Source organism: Castor canadensis, chromosome 19 (genome assembly GCF_047511655.1).
Source record: "Castor canadensis chromosome 19, mCasCan1.hap1v2, whole genome shotgun sequence".
Lineage (NCBI taxonomy): Eukaryota > Metazoa > Chordata > Mammalia > Rodentia > Castoridae > Castor > Castor canadensis.
This window is the reverse complement of record NC_133404.1, coordinates 43,036,180-43,052,666: the sequence shown is the minus strand read 5'-3', so window position 1 is coordinate 43,052,666 and position 16,487 is coordinate 43,036,180. Positions and strand designations below refer to the sequence as shown.

The following is a 16,487-nucleotide window of genomic DNA, read 5'->3' as shown; positions in this document are numbered from 1 at the left end:
GATGCTAATGAGACACTGTCTATAAAACAACGTGAACATAGAAACGTAATCACGTAAGGGTTGAGTGCATGGCTTTGGGAAAAAATAGACCTGGTTTCAAATTCTGCTTTTGCCACTTCAAAATCTTGTGACTGCCAGGAAGTGGGTGCAAGAGAGCCCCACAGCCCCAAACAAGCAGACCGTTCTGAAAATAAGAGGTACAAACAGCCATTAAATCCCTAAAGAAAGTTCACCATCCTCAGCCATTTAGGAAATGCAAAGTAAACTGACACTGAGGTTCCATCTCTCACCCCAGCCAGAATGGCTGTCATCAAGAAAGCGCATCAAATGCTGGCAGGATGCAGGGAAAGGGGCCCTAGAGACAGCTGGGGGGGAATGGAACCCAGTGCAGCCACTGTGGAAATCAGTATGGCGCCTCCGCAAAAAACCAGAAATGGGACTGTCACGTGGCCCAGTAATACCATTCCTGTGCATGCACTCAAAGGAAGCAAAGTCAGCACGCAGCAGAGACGCCTGCACGCCATGTTCGCTGCAGCGCTGCTCACAACCGCCAAGTCATGGAGTCAGCTTAGGTTCCTGTCAACAGATGAATGCATAAGGCAAAAGTGGCATAGTGACACAATGAGTATTTATTCAGCCATAAAGAATGAAATTATGACATTTGCAGGAAAATGGATGGAACTGGAGATCATCACGTGGAGATGAGCCAGACCCAGAAAGACAAACATCATATATTTTCTCTCATATGCAGATTCTAGATGAAAAAAAAAATATGTTCAGACCCCAGTACTGCCAGAAAGAGAGAGAGAGAGAGAGAGAGAGAGAGATGAAAGCAGAAGAGAGTCAATAGGGAGGTAGGGAGGACAAAAGGGAGAGGGACCAATGGGAGGGGACAAGTGAGAGTGACATAATGAAAAATTTCCATAAAATTAATAACAGTAAAAAAAAAAAAAAAAGAGAGAAATGGACTCAGAGCTCTGAGGTCAGGGGTCGCTCAGCCATGAGCGAGGAAGCCCAGCAGTCTTGGGATGGGGTGTGGGGGGTGTGGGAGTTTCCTGCAAAGGGTGTGGAATTGCCTTATTGGTGTATGTGCTCCCAGCCACCCTCAGACACGACCCTGCCCTTCTCCTCTGGAAGGCACAAACCAAACACAGAGGGCAGGAGGCAGACAGCAGCATGTTAAGAAATGCAGATTGATGCCAGGCTCGGAAGCTCACGCCTGTAATCCTAGCTACTCAGGAGGCAGAGATCAGGAGGATTACGGTTCAAAGCCAGCCTGGGCAAATAGTTTGCAAGACCCTGTCTCAAAAAAACCCATCACAAAAAAAGGGCTGATGGAGTGGCACAAGATGAAGGGTCTGAGTTCAAGCCCCAGTACTGCAAAACAAAAACAAAAACAATGCAGGCTGAGCAAAGAGCCCTTTGTTAACTGCTCGAGGCCAGCACTGTGGATCCCACCTAGGGAGAAGGTCCCTCCATGCTGTGGGCCGGTCTTTTTTACCACCAGACTTGGGGAATTCCTGAAAACAGAAACAGACGGGGAAATCTCTGCACAGCCTGACTTTGAAGACCAGACCTTGGACTTCTCTGATGTGGACCAGCTGATGGGCGCCATTAACACCATTCCAGGTGCGTCTCTCATCTCTGCGCCACGAGTTGGGGTTCCAGGGCTGTGCGAGAGATGAGAAAACAGCAGGTCTGTTCTCCCAACGCATTTTAAAGTGCATAATACCAAGTAGTTGGCTGGAGGCGGTGGGTAGAACTCACCTGTCTGCATAACCTGATCCACTGCGCAAAGCTTTCCCACCTCTCCCCCCGCCAAGCCCCACCATTCTGTCTTCTGCTTCTATGAATTTTACCACTGCAGATACTTCATGTCAGTGGAACCCTGCAGCATCTGTCCTTGTGTGACTGGCTGATTTCACTTAGCGTGCTGTCCTCTGTGTTTGTCCATGTCAGTGCAAATGGCAGGACGTCCTTCTTTTTCAAGGTTGGAGCAATTCCTTTGTGCACATATGCATGTACATAAATGGACGTGGGTTGTTCCCACGTGAGCTGTCGTGAGTAACGACACAATGAACGCAAAAGGGTCTCCTCAGCATCCTGATTTTAGTTCTTTTGGGTGCACGCCCACAAGTGGGCTTGCTGTATCACCTAGCAGTCCTTCCTTCCTTCCCTCCTTCCCCCTTCCTTCCCTCCCTTCCTTCCTCCTTTCCTTCCTTCCCCTCTTCCTTTCTTGCCTTCCTCCCTCCCTCCCTCCCTCCTTCCTTTCCCCCTTCCCTCCTTCATTCCTTCCTTCCCCCCTGCCCCCTTCCTTCCCTCCCTTCCTTCCTCCTTTCCTTCCTTCCCTCCTTCCCCTCTTCCTTTCTTGCCTCCCTCCCTCCCTCCCTCCTTCCTTTCCCTCTTCCCTCCTTCATTCCTTCCTTCCCCCCTGCCCCCTTCCTTCCCTCCCTTCCTCCTTTCCTTCCTTCCTTCCTTCCCCCTTCCCCCTTCCCTCCTTCCTTCCCCCTCCTTCTTTCCTCCCCTCCCTTCCTTCCTTCCTTCCTTCCCTTCCTCCCTTCCTCCCTTCCTTACCCCCTTCCCTTCCTTCCTTACCCCCTTCCCTTCCTTCCTTCCTTCCTTATCCCCTTCCCTCCTTCTTTCCTTCCCTCCCTCCCTCCCTTCCACTTCTATTTTTAAAACTGTGAAAGGACTGTCACAGTTTTAGGACGATGTTCAAATCTTTAGCCCATTTTGAATTTGTTTTTGTGTGTGACGTAAGATAGGGGTCACATTTCATTTTTGCATGTGTGTGTCCAGTTTTCCTAATATTGTCTGTTGAAGAGATGATACTTTTTCCTTTTTGTGTTCTTGACACCTTTTCAGAGATCAGCTGTGTACACACACACACACACACACACACACACACACACACACACACACAGGCTCTACCCCCTGATACATGTGTCTGCCATTATGCCAGCACCACACTGTTTTAATTACAGCCCTTGTCGTGTATATATTTGAACTCAGGGCCTACACCTTGAGCTACTCCACCAGTCCTTTTTTTGTGTTGGGTTTTTTCAAGATAGGGGCTCATGAACTATTTGCTGGGCTGGCCTTGAACCACGATCCTCCTGATCTCTGCCTCCTGAGTAGCTGGGATTACAGGCATAAGCCACTGGTACCTGGTGAATAGTATGCTCCTGGTTTGTTTTTGGTTTTGCTTTTGACAATACTGGGGTTTGAACTCAGGGCTTCACACTTCTTTTTGCTTTAGTTATTGTTCATGTAGGGTCTCACATTTTTGCCCAGAGCCGACCTCAGACTGTGATCTTCCTGCATGGCTGGACTCACAGATGTGCCTTACCATTCCCTGCTTATTGGTTGAGATGGGCTCCCCCTAACTGTTTGGCTGGTCTGGCCTCAAACTGTGATGTACCTCATCTGTGCCTCCCAGCTACCTGGGACTGCAGGCATGAGCCACCGTGCCTGGTGGATCCAGCTGTGTTCCCTTTCTTACAGCACCTGGCAACGTGGTTGTGGTGTAGATCATTGCAGGGGTCTTCTTGCAGATTTTTTTTATAAAAGTCAAATCATTCTGCTTTTTAGCAAAATAATTATGATGGCTATTTTCTCGCAGGGGTAAATTCTTCCACAACCCCATTTTAATGGCTACATGCCTTGATTTGTTTACTTCGTCCTCCTGTTGGGCACTAGGCTATTTCTAGTTTTTTGGCGTTTTAAATCTCACTGTAATGAGCATCTTAACCATGAATCTTGGGGGCCATTCTTAGACTCACTGAACCACGGGGGAGATTTCCCTGAGCTACGATACCCGCTGGACAGCCCTTTCCCTGTCTAGGGATGGTGCTGCCCAGATAACCTAGTCGCTTGGCAGGAGAGGCCTGGCCCTTTCCTCCTCCCTCCTTTTCTCCTCTCCTCCAGCCCCCATGCAGACCACCACCCTCACTTGCACCCGGTTCCTCCCGAGTGGTCAGGAGCGCCTGGGACCAGCCTCCGCTCACACTGCACCTCTGGGCCGGCTTCCTCAGCAGTGCAGGCTCAGCCTCTTCTGGGCACTTGGGACTCTGTCCACTGCAGGTGGAAGCTCTGTCCTCCCCACCCGGGTCACACTGTGCCCTTCCAGTCCTGGCCACACAGCAAGGGATGAGCTGTAGCTGAGTAAACACCTTTAAGTCAGCTGCACTCATTCCTGGGCAATCCGTTTAAAGTTTTAGAACTAAAGAGTGTTATTAAAAGCCTGAGATGAAGGGAGGTGCTGCTGCAGGAAGAGGACAGAGGGAGAACACGACTTGCTGCTCTTCTCAGTGTGTTGAGACTGCGGGGGGCAGAAGCATATTAACCCACAGAGAGGGAAATTACGCAGAGCAGAAACACGATGAGGCCTCCACCATCCTCTCTCGCTGCACTGTGGGAGATGTCGCTGGATGTCCCCGTGGAGGCTTCTTTCCCTCTGCTCACCCCAGGGCCCCAGTGCTGTGACCTGGCTTTTCAGATGCCACGGAAGGACCAGGACCCACAGCCTGCCCCATCCTGAGGCCCTGTCACCAGCTCCTGTTCCCAAGCTCATCTGCATTTGTACAATCGGGGAATGGGAACGCTGGTTGCTCTTATAGGCTCGTGGTCGAGAGTTGTACCTCACATCCTGTCCACGCCACAAGGTACCCTCCGTCCCTCTGTCCCGACAAAGGGGCCCCCTCACCCCCCTCCACTTAAGCCTCCTTTTCTGTAGTTTCTCTCTTTTCCTTGGCTAGCTCCTTCTGCTCCAGTGATAAATCCTCAGGCCCCCAACTCAGCCACAGGCTCCTCGGTCCGGGTGTGCTGGAGTTTATACTCTGATGACACCGTGGAGACCTATCTGCTGTCCTACCGGCCAGTGCGGGACAGCTCGCCTGGGAAGGACCAAGCAGGTAAGGCTCTGCCAGGACGTGCTCACGTGAGCCCACGGGGACCGCTCCGGCCACGCACAGGCTGGGCCCTGCCCCCTGGAAGGTAGAGGGTGGAGAAGGGGCCGGGGGCTGCACCTGGGGACATGGTGATTTGGGGACCTGCAGAGGATGGGGTGCAGGCGGGTAAGCACAACAGGAAGAGCTGGAGAGGACCATGAGGTCTGGGGTGTGTGTAGAGCTGTCCTTGGATTCAGTCTGAGCCTGCATGGGGGGCAGGAAAGGTCGGGTGTCCCTTGTTGAGGAGCTGGGCTGGATTCTCGCCCATCGCGGTGCCGTCGTGCACCAGGGTGGGGCTGGCTCTTCCCAGCTGCTGCTGGAGGCCTCTTAACAGGAGGAGCCACAGGAATGGGGACTTGCCAGCCAGCTCTGCTGTCACTGCAGTAGGGTCGGTGTGATTAATCTGCAGCCACGTGGTTAAATAATTTTCCTCCCTCTCCTCCTCTGTCTCTGCTCCACCCTCCTCCTCCTCCTCCTCCTCCTCCTCCTCCTCCTCCTTCCTCCCTCCTTTTTCGTTTTCCAGAGTTTACGCTGACAGTCAAAGAAACGTATTGCTCAGTGAGAAACCTTGAGCCAAATACACAATATGAATTTTGGGTTGTGGCTCAGAACAGGGCCGGCCTCAGCCCCTCCAGTGAGCACGCAGTGTACATGACAGGTAACGGGGCTGCTCCTTTTCTGTAGCAGGGGACATGGGACTTACAGGTTTCTGGATATAGCAGGGCTCTCAGTTTCATTTGAAAGGACAGAAACAGCTATGTGACTTTTGCCATTCTTTTTTATTTTTAATTATCTTTAAATTTTTTGAGACAGAGTCTTGCTATGTAGCCCAAGAAAGGCCTCAAATTCATGATCCTTTTTTTCTACCTCTGGAGCTCTGGTATTACAGGGGTGAAGCACCATGCTCAGCTATGGCTTTTTTCTTTCGTTTAATACATCAGATGTACAGGCCTGATGCAGCAGGGACATTTTCTCATAGTTGAACTAAAAAAAACCAAAAACCAAAAAACAGCTCTTTCTGGAGCTGTACACAATGTACAAAGGCCCCAGGTTTGATCTCCAGCACTAAAGAAAGGGAGGGAAGGAAGGAGGGAGGGAGGGAGGGAGGAAGGAAAGGGACAGAGGGAGGGAGGAATGAAGGAAGGGGAGGAAGGAAGGAAGAGAGGAAAGCGAGGCAGGAAAAGAAAAGAGGTGGGGTGGATTAACCTTCCTGGAACTTTGCATGTTTCCCCCTTTGGCAGTACTGGGACTTGAATTCAGTGTCCTGCACTGCGCTAGACAGGTGCCCTCCCACTTGAGCCATGCCTCCATCTAGAACCTTAAATCTATTTTTCTTTTTAGTTGGACTGGGGTTTGTACTCAGGGCTCCCCACTTGCAAAGCAGGTGCTCTACCACTTGAGCCACACCTCCAGTATACTTTGCTCAGGTTATTTTGGAGCTAGGGTCTCTTGAACTATTTGGCTGTGCTCACCTCAAACCACAATCCTCCTGATCTCAGCTTTCCAAGTAGCTAGGATAACAGGCGTGAGCCACAGGCACCCGGCTAGATCCTTGAATCTTTTGTGGGAAGGAGAGGGTGGTGGTGATGGAGGTCCATGGCTCTGAACAAAATGGAAATGAACATAATGGCTGCTCCTCTCTCCTGGTGCAGCCCCTTCTCCCCCGATTATAAAATGCAAAGAGATAAGGAGCTGTGAAGAGGCCGCTCTGGTCTGCTGGGAGTCTGGGAACCTGAACCCAGTGGACTCCTACACCGTGGAGCTGACCCCGGTAGAAACGCCAGGAGCCTCAGGGGTGACTGAGTGAGTCCTGAGGGTGGTCGCTGGGCGGCTTAGAGATATTTGGGGTCTGGAGAAAAGGCAAGAATTTGTGTAACACAGGCATCTCCATCTTGGGCCGATTAGCGTTTGTGAGAAGTAGCAGGAATGACTTTATTGAGCTGAGTGGTGGCTGAATGAGTGAGTGAGTGGATCAAACTGGGGTTTGATGATTTTTGTAGCTCAACTAAGATTTCCCAATCATTTATTCATTCATCAAGTATCGAGGGCCTAGGTGGGGAAGTAAAGACCATTCCCTGCCCTGATGGAGGTGACAGTCCAGCGAGCAAAAGAGGCCACTAGCCTCTTTCACAAACCGGTGTGTGAAATGCACAGAGCTAGGAAAGAAAAAGAAACTGTATGATTAGAGCATGACACCCTTCTTTGGGACAATGGGAGGCATGGAGGCCAAGAGCAATGGAGGCTCTCAGGGTGGTGGCCGCATGGGCATAGGCCCGGGGCAGGAGCCAGCTGGCCGGGCTGCAGGAACTAGGGGCCTGAGCTGGCTGGAGTGCAGAGAGGACAGGGAAAGGACAGCCCAGTGTCAAAGAGCTCAGCTGTCTGGAGGCTCCTCGTCACTCTGATGTCAGAGCAGGAGGCGTTCACAAGTCGGTGAGGGACAACCCACAGGTGGACTCATGGCCACAGATCCGCAGCTCTGTACAGAAGCACGGGGCTCCTCTGGTTGCGGCGGGCGGCCCAGAAATCTGTGAGTCAGGAGGGGACAGCAGGTGGCCGAGCGCCAGCCGCCAAGCCCAGGTCAGCCTGCTCGGAGCTGAGGGCTGTCCCGAGCTGCATCTGGGGAAATGCAGGAGGCTTTGGAGTCAGCTGTTAGGGAGGCAGATTCTTCTCTGCTAGGTGAGGCCCTGGCACCCGGCCATTCCTCCCATCCGTCTGTCCTTGTGCAATCTGTGCGTCCACAGCCAGATCAAGGCCAACCTTGGCTGTCTACTTCAACAGCGACTCAGGAGTCGGACAGGGAGTCCAGTGGTTCTGGCCACCCTGACTCCTTCACAGCTTGTGCTGAGCGTTTAGGAGCACCGGGCACCTGAAACCGCCTTTCATGACGGGATCCTCAGGGTGTCTGTGCATGTCCCGGTGGGGTGATCCAAGGCCCTGCTTCCTCTCCCAGCACAAATCTAACCATGTCACCCACTGCTGAAGGAAAAGCAAAACTCCGTCCCGGGCTCTAGCCCCTTCCTACCTCTCTTGCTCACCCCTCACCAGTACCCCTCTCTCTGGTTCCAGCCATATTGCTCATATTTTAGTTCCTAATACTTTCCCTGCTCTTTCTTGCCTCAGGGCCTTTGCACGTTCTTTTCTTATTTTGGAGACTTCTCTATCCTCCTTTCATCCAGTTACCCCCGTCATTCTTCCGAGCTCAGCTCAAAATCCCCCCATATACCACACTCTAAAACACACTGTGGAGTTGCCGTGGTGACCCCAGTGACTGCTTGAGGAATGCCTCTCTTCCCCCGACTGCAAACTCTACGAGCAAAGGCAGCTTGGATCCCCCCAGAGCCTCCTCATACAGCAGCTGGAAACTTAAGGCGCTTAGTTAGTATCTATTGAGTGAATAAGCAAAAGTTGCTCTTCTGTCTGGAGCTGCAGTCTCCAAGGTGACCTGGACACCCTGGCCTCGTCTGGCTGAGCTGTGGTATCTGTAAACGGGCACCGCACTGAAGTTTTCTCTGGGGGTCAGCAACCACAGGCATAGGGACAGTGGCAGTTGTGGCATTGTGTTCTTGTGTGGCACAGTTGGAATGAGGGGGATTATTCCCAAGAGGCAGCGGCCCCCAGTGGCCCATGGCTGTCCCCAATGGTCCACAGCTGTCCCCAGCAGGGACAGCAAGGAGGGCGACAGTCTGGCTGTGCTGCTGTGGTCCAGAGGACAGTGGGTGCGTGACAGGTTTGTAACAAAACCCTGGCTGCGATGGCCCCGGCCCACGCTGTCTGGCTCCACTCCCCTGCCAGGTCTCTTGTGGGCATCCCGACCTGCGAGGCGCTGATCCAGCTGCTGCCCGGGCAGAGCTACGTCATCTACGTGCGAGCCCTCAACGTGGGGGGCCCCAGCGCCCGGAGCGAGTCTGCCACGGTGCACACCACAGGTCTGTGCCCCGCCACACACTCAGCACACTCTCTGGGACCCAAAGTGGCCACTTTGCGGCAGATCCGGGGCTGCTAAGACTTCCAGAAAGAAGAGGAGGAGGCGTAGGTGTGGGCCCATGGCAGGCCAGTCCCCGAGGGTTCATTTTACAAATGGAGAGGCTGAAGGCCCAAGGCACCCACTTCCCTGGTGACAGGGAAGCATGAGAACTGAGGTTTTCCTTCATGCCCTCAGGTGGGCCAGAGACTTGTCCTGCTGAGTTGGTGACCCAGATACCTGGGTATACGCAGGCTGACCCCCTCCCTTGGGGCGGGGTCTTTGTGAAAGCCCTGGGAACAGCCACTGGCCTCAACTCACCTCCCCATTCCTTCCATTAGCCCAGTCACCTCCTGCCCCAGCTACAGGCTGACTCAGCAACCCTGTCCAGCCCCCTCCTTGGACCTGCTGGCCACAGGGGGCCCTCACGTCCCTTCCCATCTGCCACCATCGTGTCAGAGAACTGTCACATCTCACATCCAAGTCCTGAGTTGGTAGAGACGTCACTAAAAACATCCACACACAAGCAAGGCAGGTGGCTCATGCCTGTAATCATAGCTACTCAAGAAGCAGAGGATGAAGGTTCAAGCCCAGCCTGGGCAAAAAGTTAGGGAGACCCTACCTCAATCAACAAGCCAGGTGTGGTGGTGTGCATCTGTGATCCCAGCTATGAGGTAGGATGGTACAGGCAGGCCTGGGGAAAACACAAGACACTACCTGAAAGATAAAGTAAAAAGAGCTGGCAGAGTGGCTCAAGTGGTAGAGCACCTGTCTAGCAAGCCTGAGGCCCTGAGTTCAAACCCCAGCACTACCAAAAAAAAAAGAAAAGAAGCAAACATCCGTGTCCCCCGGCATCCTGGCACCACTACAGCTCTGCTCCTTGGGCTTTGCTGAGGTGCCCACAGCCAGGCCGACCTCCCCACCCCTCACAGAGCAAATCTGCCTCAGGCTGGCGGAGTGGACTGGGTGAGTTCCAGGCAGGCTGCAGAAGCAGGGAACCTGGCCAGGGCTCGGGGACAAAGTCTGTTTCACTGAGAGACTTTGTGTCACTCTGTCCCCGTGTCCAATGCCGGAAGAGGTCTGTGACGAACCCCATTTATATTCCTTCCACACCGGTGGGAGAGAGAGGTCCAGCGGCCGCCTGAGGCCACAGAGCAGGACAGGTTTTCTGCTAGGTGTGGCCCTTGGGCTCCTCCCCGTCTTGCGCTGGCTTGATGGTTCGGAATGTCAGGTGCTGGCTGACTCAATACAGGAGAACAGAGCAGAGACGTCGTTCTGCCCTCGCTGAATTAGAGGAAGAGTCCCATGTTTCTGGAATCTCAGTGGACAGGAACTAACGAGAATGACATGCTCACCTTTGGGACGGGGAGTGGGCAGTAAGGGCCACACAGTATGGAGTGCCAGGTAGGACTGGCCTCCTATGCCGTCAGCTCAGAGAGCAAGGGGAGTGCCCAGCGGGTGGCACTGGGCAAGTCACTGTGAAGTCTGCTAGTGACACTTAACCGGAGGGTCAGACAATGAGAACCCAGGAAAAGAGTGTGGCTAAGAAACGACGAGGAGTGACTCACTAAGTTCCTAATAACGGAATTTTTAAATTAAATGATGTTTTATTCGATTCTAATACATCTAATAGAGTCTTATAGATTCTCCTTTTCTGAGATTAAACTCAGGGCCTCACTCTTGCTAGGCAGGAGCTCTACCACCTGAGCCACATCTTCACCTTTTCCTTTTCCTTTAGTTTTATTTTTTAGATAGGGTCTTTTTGCCTGGGCCAGCTCCTACACTTGCCTCCTGAGTAGCTGGGATTATAGACATGTACCACTGTGACTGGCTTGTCTTTGAGATGGAGTCTTGATAACTTTCGCCCAGGCTGGTCTTCAACCTACTTCAGTCCTTCTGTCTCTGCCTCCCAAGTAGCTATATCATTTTTAAATATTGGGATTGGCAGAGTAGCTCCTGTGTATGCTTCCCATAGCTGAGGTGACTGGTGCACACCACCGTTCCCAGCTTCTTCATTGGTTGAGATGCACTCTCACAGACTCTTTGCCAGGGCTGGCCTTGAACTGAGAGCTTCCTGATCGCTGTCTCCCAGGTAACTGGGATTATAGGAATGAGCCACTGCACCCACAGGGCTGCATTTTAATCGTAGTTTGGGGATGACTGAGCACCTTCCTTCTCCCCACTCTCCTAACTTGAGGTGAATGCTGAATTTTTTTTTTTTTTTGCCAAGGGTTTCTTTGAGACAGGGTCTCGGGAACTATTTGCCTGGGCTGGTTTTGAATCACAATCCTCATGATCTCTGCCTCCTGAGCAGCTAGGATTACAGGCATGAGCCACCAGTGCCTGGCTGAATGCTGAATTTTGCCATCTTTTGTCAGTGGATCACTAAGAATTCCCTAAATTCCTTCCTAATCCCTGTGGCAGGCCGGGATTAGGAAGCACACCTACAAGTTAAGAGTGTGGTCTGTGGAACGAGAGACCATGGAGTTCAAACTCCAGTTCTAGCATTCGCCAGCTAGTTTCTTAACCACGGTCCTCAGTTTCCACATCTACAAAATGGGAGCAGAAACACCTGCTCTGAAGGAAATGGCGAGGGCCGAAGGAAGCGAGGCCGGCAAGTTGCTTAGTTCAGGGCTCAGCTTCAGAGCATGGTACCTGCCATCCTTCCCCATGGGTGAGTTAGGAGTCTGCCAGGGTTGGGGTTTTGTGGATCCCAAAGGATCCCACAGGCATAGAGTGCTCCCCCAATCCCACAAGTCCTGGTGGAGACAGGGATGAAATGACAAGCTGGAGGCTTTTCCGGATGTTCCCTCCCCAACAGGAAGCTCCTTTCACCTGAACAAGGACACCTGCCATCCGTGGCTGACTGTTTCTGAAGATGGGTTTACAGTGGTTCGGAGTGAAAGGAAAACCCTCGCCAGGGAGCCACTACCCAGCAATACCCGGTTTACCAGGTACTTGACTGGCTGACCGCACGTCCTGGGAACTTCCCCACCCACACTGATTCTCAGGGAAAATCGGATTATGACAAACAGACACAGCCTGGTGGGGAGGCCAAGGGCCTGAAGTGGCTGCTGGGAAGGGTGGATCCCAGGCTGGAGGAGCCGTGGGACACAGTCAGGGAGTGAAGAACACAGCAAGGATCTGGTCTCTTGGCTCAGCCCAGTGGGTTTTCCTGCTGGAATCGTGGCCATGAGTGGGCTGTCCTAAAGTACTCCTAAAGGGAGCTCTGCACTGAGCGTGACCTGAGGGAGGGGCTCACCAAAGGTGCTGTCTGTCTGTCTCCAGCATTTTAGAGCCCAGTAATCAGTTAATGCTGAAATGACTTGTTTATACCATCCTTCTTTCTCCCAGGATGTGGAAAAGACAGTAAGGGGCAAATGCGCAGCAGGATAGAAAACCCAAAGCAATAGGAGAAAAAGGACACAGATGCTCAGCGCAAGAGCTAATTCAGTTCCCAGGGTAAACAGGAAACATGGCCTCTCAGCTTCCTGGTAGTCAAGGCAAACAGAGTTCTTGGAAGATCGAGTGAAATGCCCACAGGATTTTCCAAGAAGACAGGGCTCTCCTGTAAGCTGGAAGGGTCGTTGAGGGAAACTGTCCTGGACGTCCCTACCTGGCTGCACCTCTGAGCCGAGCCTCTAGCTGGCTTGTAGAGGAAGAGCCTTCGCCTTCCTCCACTGCCCTTCCACCCAGGGTGCAGAGGGGAGGAAGAATCGGCAGAGGTCACCCGTGGCCCTTCTGATTGCCGCTGTTGACACAGGCAGTCCCCTCGCGTTGGCTTCCTCCCAAGCCATCGGCCTCAGCACTTAGCACCCAGCTCTGGCCTCTTTGTGCCCAAGTCTCTCTACCCTTATGGGACCAGGGACAGATTCCTCTGCTGGGCTCCAGCCAAGCCTGGTCCTGAGGAGAGACACACCTTTGACCAGGCCACTGGCTGGCACTCTTCTCTGTTTTATTTTGTCTTTTTTTTTTTTTTGGTGGTAGTGGGGTTTGAACTCAGGGCCCCACACTTGCTAGGCAGGAACTCTACCACTCAACCACCCTCCAGCCCCCGGCACTTTTCCTTTGTGTGAGCTCTCTGCAACGTCAGCCCTTTGGTGTCGCAAAACAAGTTCTCGGCCATCTCCTTTGCAAGTCCTGCTTAGGTGGTCTGGCGTGTCACTCGAAATAGGTTTTGTTCCTGGCTCTTTGGGGTCTAGCCAAGCCATTTTAGTCTCCTGTGACCAATGAGTGTATCTGATTGTGCTGCAGGGAAAGGGGTGAAGACCTCTGTCCCCTTAAGACTTAGATCCTCAACTGGGGCAGAAGCCCATGTTGGCCACACCTATGAAAGAGAAGGCAGAGGCATGGACAAAGCACTGTGGAAGTCCAAACTAAGATTTCTTGGAGGGGCTGGGTCTTGAGGTTTAAGTAGGAGTTCTCTAGGTCAACAAGGGAGATAAGTGCTTCATACAGTCACAAAGATCCTGTTTGGAGAACTACAAGCAGTTTAGTATGCTTCCAGTACAGGGCCCATGATGGAAGAGGTGGAAGATGAGGCAGGGAAGGTGGGATTTGATGCAAAAAAAAAAAATTGGATTTGCTGGGAACCAGGGCTCATGCCTGTAATCCGAGCTACTGGGTGTTAGGAAAACTCCACACACCACACACAAAGGAGGCTTACGAGAGTTATCTCATGTCCAAAGTTTAATAAGCAGGTGGGCTGGCTGAGAGAAAATGGCGCAGCAGCTTCTCTCAGTGGGTCTGGACTTAAGTAGCACGTTGGAGAAAGCAAGGGCTAGGGATAAACAAAGAGAGGAGAGGTGGCAGGAGATAAGGGACAGTGGGGCTTTGTTCTGCAAGGGATGAAACCAGCTGTGGCTTAGGCTGCAGAAGGGGCAGTTCTTATCACTCACTGGGGAGGCAGAGATCAGAAGGAACTAGGATCAAGTCCAGCCCAAGCAAAAAGTTCTTAAGACACCATCACCACCAATAAAAAATAACTGAAGGAAAAAGCACAAGGCGCGAGCTATGGTGCCTGACAAGTGCAAAGCCCTGGGTTCAAACCCCAGTACTGCCAAAAAAAAGTTTGGATTTATACTTGTTGGTAGTGAGGATTTTTAATTTTTTTTTGGTGGCACTCTGGCTTTGAACCCCAACTATTTATTTATTCTTTGGCAGTACTGGGATTTGAACTCAGGGCCTCATACTCGCTAGGCAGGCGCTCTACCACTTGAGTCACTCCACCAGTTCTTTTTGTGTGATGGTTTTTTTTTTTTAATTTTTATTTTATTCATATGTGCATACAATGTTTGGGTCATTTCTCCCCCCTGCCCCCACCCCCTCCCTTACCACCCACTCCACCCCCTCCCGCTCCCCCCCACCCCCTCAATACCCGGCAGAAACTATTTTGCCCTTATTTCTAATTTTGTTGTAGAGAGAGTATAAGCAATAATAGGAAGGAACAAGGGATTTTGCTGGTTGAGATAAGGATAGCTATACAGGGAGTTGACTCACATTGATTTCCTGTGCGTGGGTGTTACCTTCTAGGTTAATTCTTCTTGATCTAACCTTTTCTCTAGTTCCTGGTCCCCTTTTCCTATTGGCCTCAGTTGCTTTAAGGTATCTGCTTTAGTTTCTCTGCGTTGAGGGCAACAAATGCTAGCTAATTTTTTAGGTGTCTTACCTATCCTCACCCCTCCCTTGTGTGCTTTCGCTTTTATCATGTGCTCAAAGTCCAATCCCCTTGTTGTGTTTGCCCTTGATCTAATGTCCACATATGAGGGAGAACATACGGTTTTTGGTCTTTTGGGCCAGGCTAACCTCACTCAGAATGATGTTCTCCAATTCCATCCATTTACCAGCGAATGATAACATTTCGTTCTTCTTCATGGCTGCATAAAATTCCATTGTGTATAGATACCACATTTTCTTGATCCATTCGTCAGTGGTGGGGCATCTTGGCTGTTTCCATAACTTGGCTATTGTGAATAGTGCCTCAATAAACATGGGTGTGCAGGTGCCTCTGGAGTAACCTGTGTCACAGTCTTTTGGGTATATCCCCAAGAGTGGGATTGCTGGATCAAATGGTAGATCGATGTCTAGCTTTTTAAGTAGCCTCCAAATATTTTTCCAGAGTGGTTGTACTAGTTTACATTCCCACCAACAGTGTAAGAGGGTTCCTTTTTCCCCGCATCCTCGCCAACACCTGTTGTTGGTGGTGTTGCTGATGATGGCTATTCTAACAGGGGTGAGGTAGAATCTTAGTGTGGTTTTAATTTGCATTTCCTTTATTGCTAGAGATGGTGAGCATTTTTTCATGTGTATTTTGGCCATTTGAATTTCTTCTTTTGAGAAAGTTCTGTTTAGTTCACATGCCCATTTCTTTATTGGTTCATTAGTTTTGGGAGAATTTAGTTTTTTAAGTTCCCTGTATATTCTGGTTATCAGTCCTTTGTCTGATGTATAGTTGGCAAATATTTTCTCCCACTCTGTGGGTGTTCTCTTCAGTTTAGAGACCATTTCTTTTGATGAGCAGAAGCTTTTTAGCTTTATGAGGTCCCATTTATCTATGCTATCTCTTAGTTGCTGTGCTGCTGGGGTTTCGTTGAGAAAGTTCTTACCTATACCTACTAACTCCAGAGTATTTCCTACTCTTTCCTATATCAACTTTAGAGTTTGTGGTCTGATATTAAGATCCTTGATCCATTTTGAGTTAATCTTGGTATAGGGTGATGTACATGGATCTAGTTTCAGTTTTTTGCAGACTGCTAACCAGTTTTCCCAGCAGTTTTTGTTGAAGAGGCTGCTATTTCTCCATCGTATATTTTTAGCTCCTTTGTCAAAGATAAGTTGCTCATAGTTGTGTGGCTTCATATCTGGGTCCTCTGTTCTGTTCCACTGGTCTTCATGTCTGTTTTTGTGCCAGTCCCATGCTGTTTTTATTGTTATTGCTTTGTAATATAGTTTGAAGTCAGGTATTGTGATACCTCCTGCATTGTTCTTTTGACTGAGTATTGCCTTGGCTATTCGTGGCCTCTTGTGTTTCCATATAAATTTCACAGTAGATTTTTCAATCTCTTTAATGAATGTCATTGGAATTTTGATGGGAATTGCATTAAATATGTAGATTACTTTGGGGAGTATCGACATTTTTACTATGTTGATTCTACCAATCCATGAGCATGGGAGATCTCTCCACTTTCTATAGTCTTCCTCAATCCCTTTCTTCAGAAGTTTATAGTTTTCCTTGTAGAGGTTGTTCACATCTTTTGTTAGGTTTACACCTAGGTATTTGATTTTTTTTGAGGCTATGGTAAATGGAATTGTTTTCATACATTCTTTTTCAGTTTGCTCATTGTTAGTGTATAGAAATGCTAATGATTTTTCTATGTTGATTTTATATCCTGCTACCTTGCTATAGCTATTGATGATGTCTAGAAGCTTCTGAGTAGAGTTTTTTGGGTCTTTAAGGTATAGAATCATGTCGTCTGCAAATAGGGATATTTTGACAGTTTCTTTACCTATTTGTATTCCTTTTATTCCTTCTTCTTGCCTAATTGCTCTGGCTAGGAATTCCAGTACTATGTTGAATA

The 16,487-nt window shown here is 50.4% G+C and overlaps 1 protein-coding gene across 2 annotated transcripts in view; it reads left to right on the top strand.

Annotated features, from left to right (window-relative positions):
* Fsd2 (fibronectin type III and SPRY domain containing 2) overlaps positions 1-16,487 on the top strand; it is a 37,738-nt gene that overhangs the window by 11,437 nt on the left and 9,814 nt on the right. For both annotated transcript variants that reach the window (XM_074061548.1, XM_074061549.1), the window contains exons 6-11: positions 1,508-1,629; positions 4,758-4,913; positions 5,473-5,607; positions 6,602-6,752; positions 8,742-8,875; positions 11,732-11,864. In XM_074061548.1, the coding sequence (XP_073917649.1) occupies positions 1,508-1,629; positions 4,758-4,913; positions 5,473-5,607; positions 6,602-6,752; positions 8,742-8,875; positions 11,732-11,864 (831 nt within the window). The remainder of the gene's footprint in view (positions 1-1,507; positions 1,630-4,757; positions 4,914-5,472; positions 5,608-6,601; positions 6,753-8,741; positions 8,876-11,731; positions 11,865-16,487) is intronic.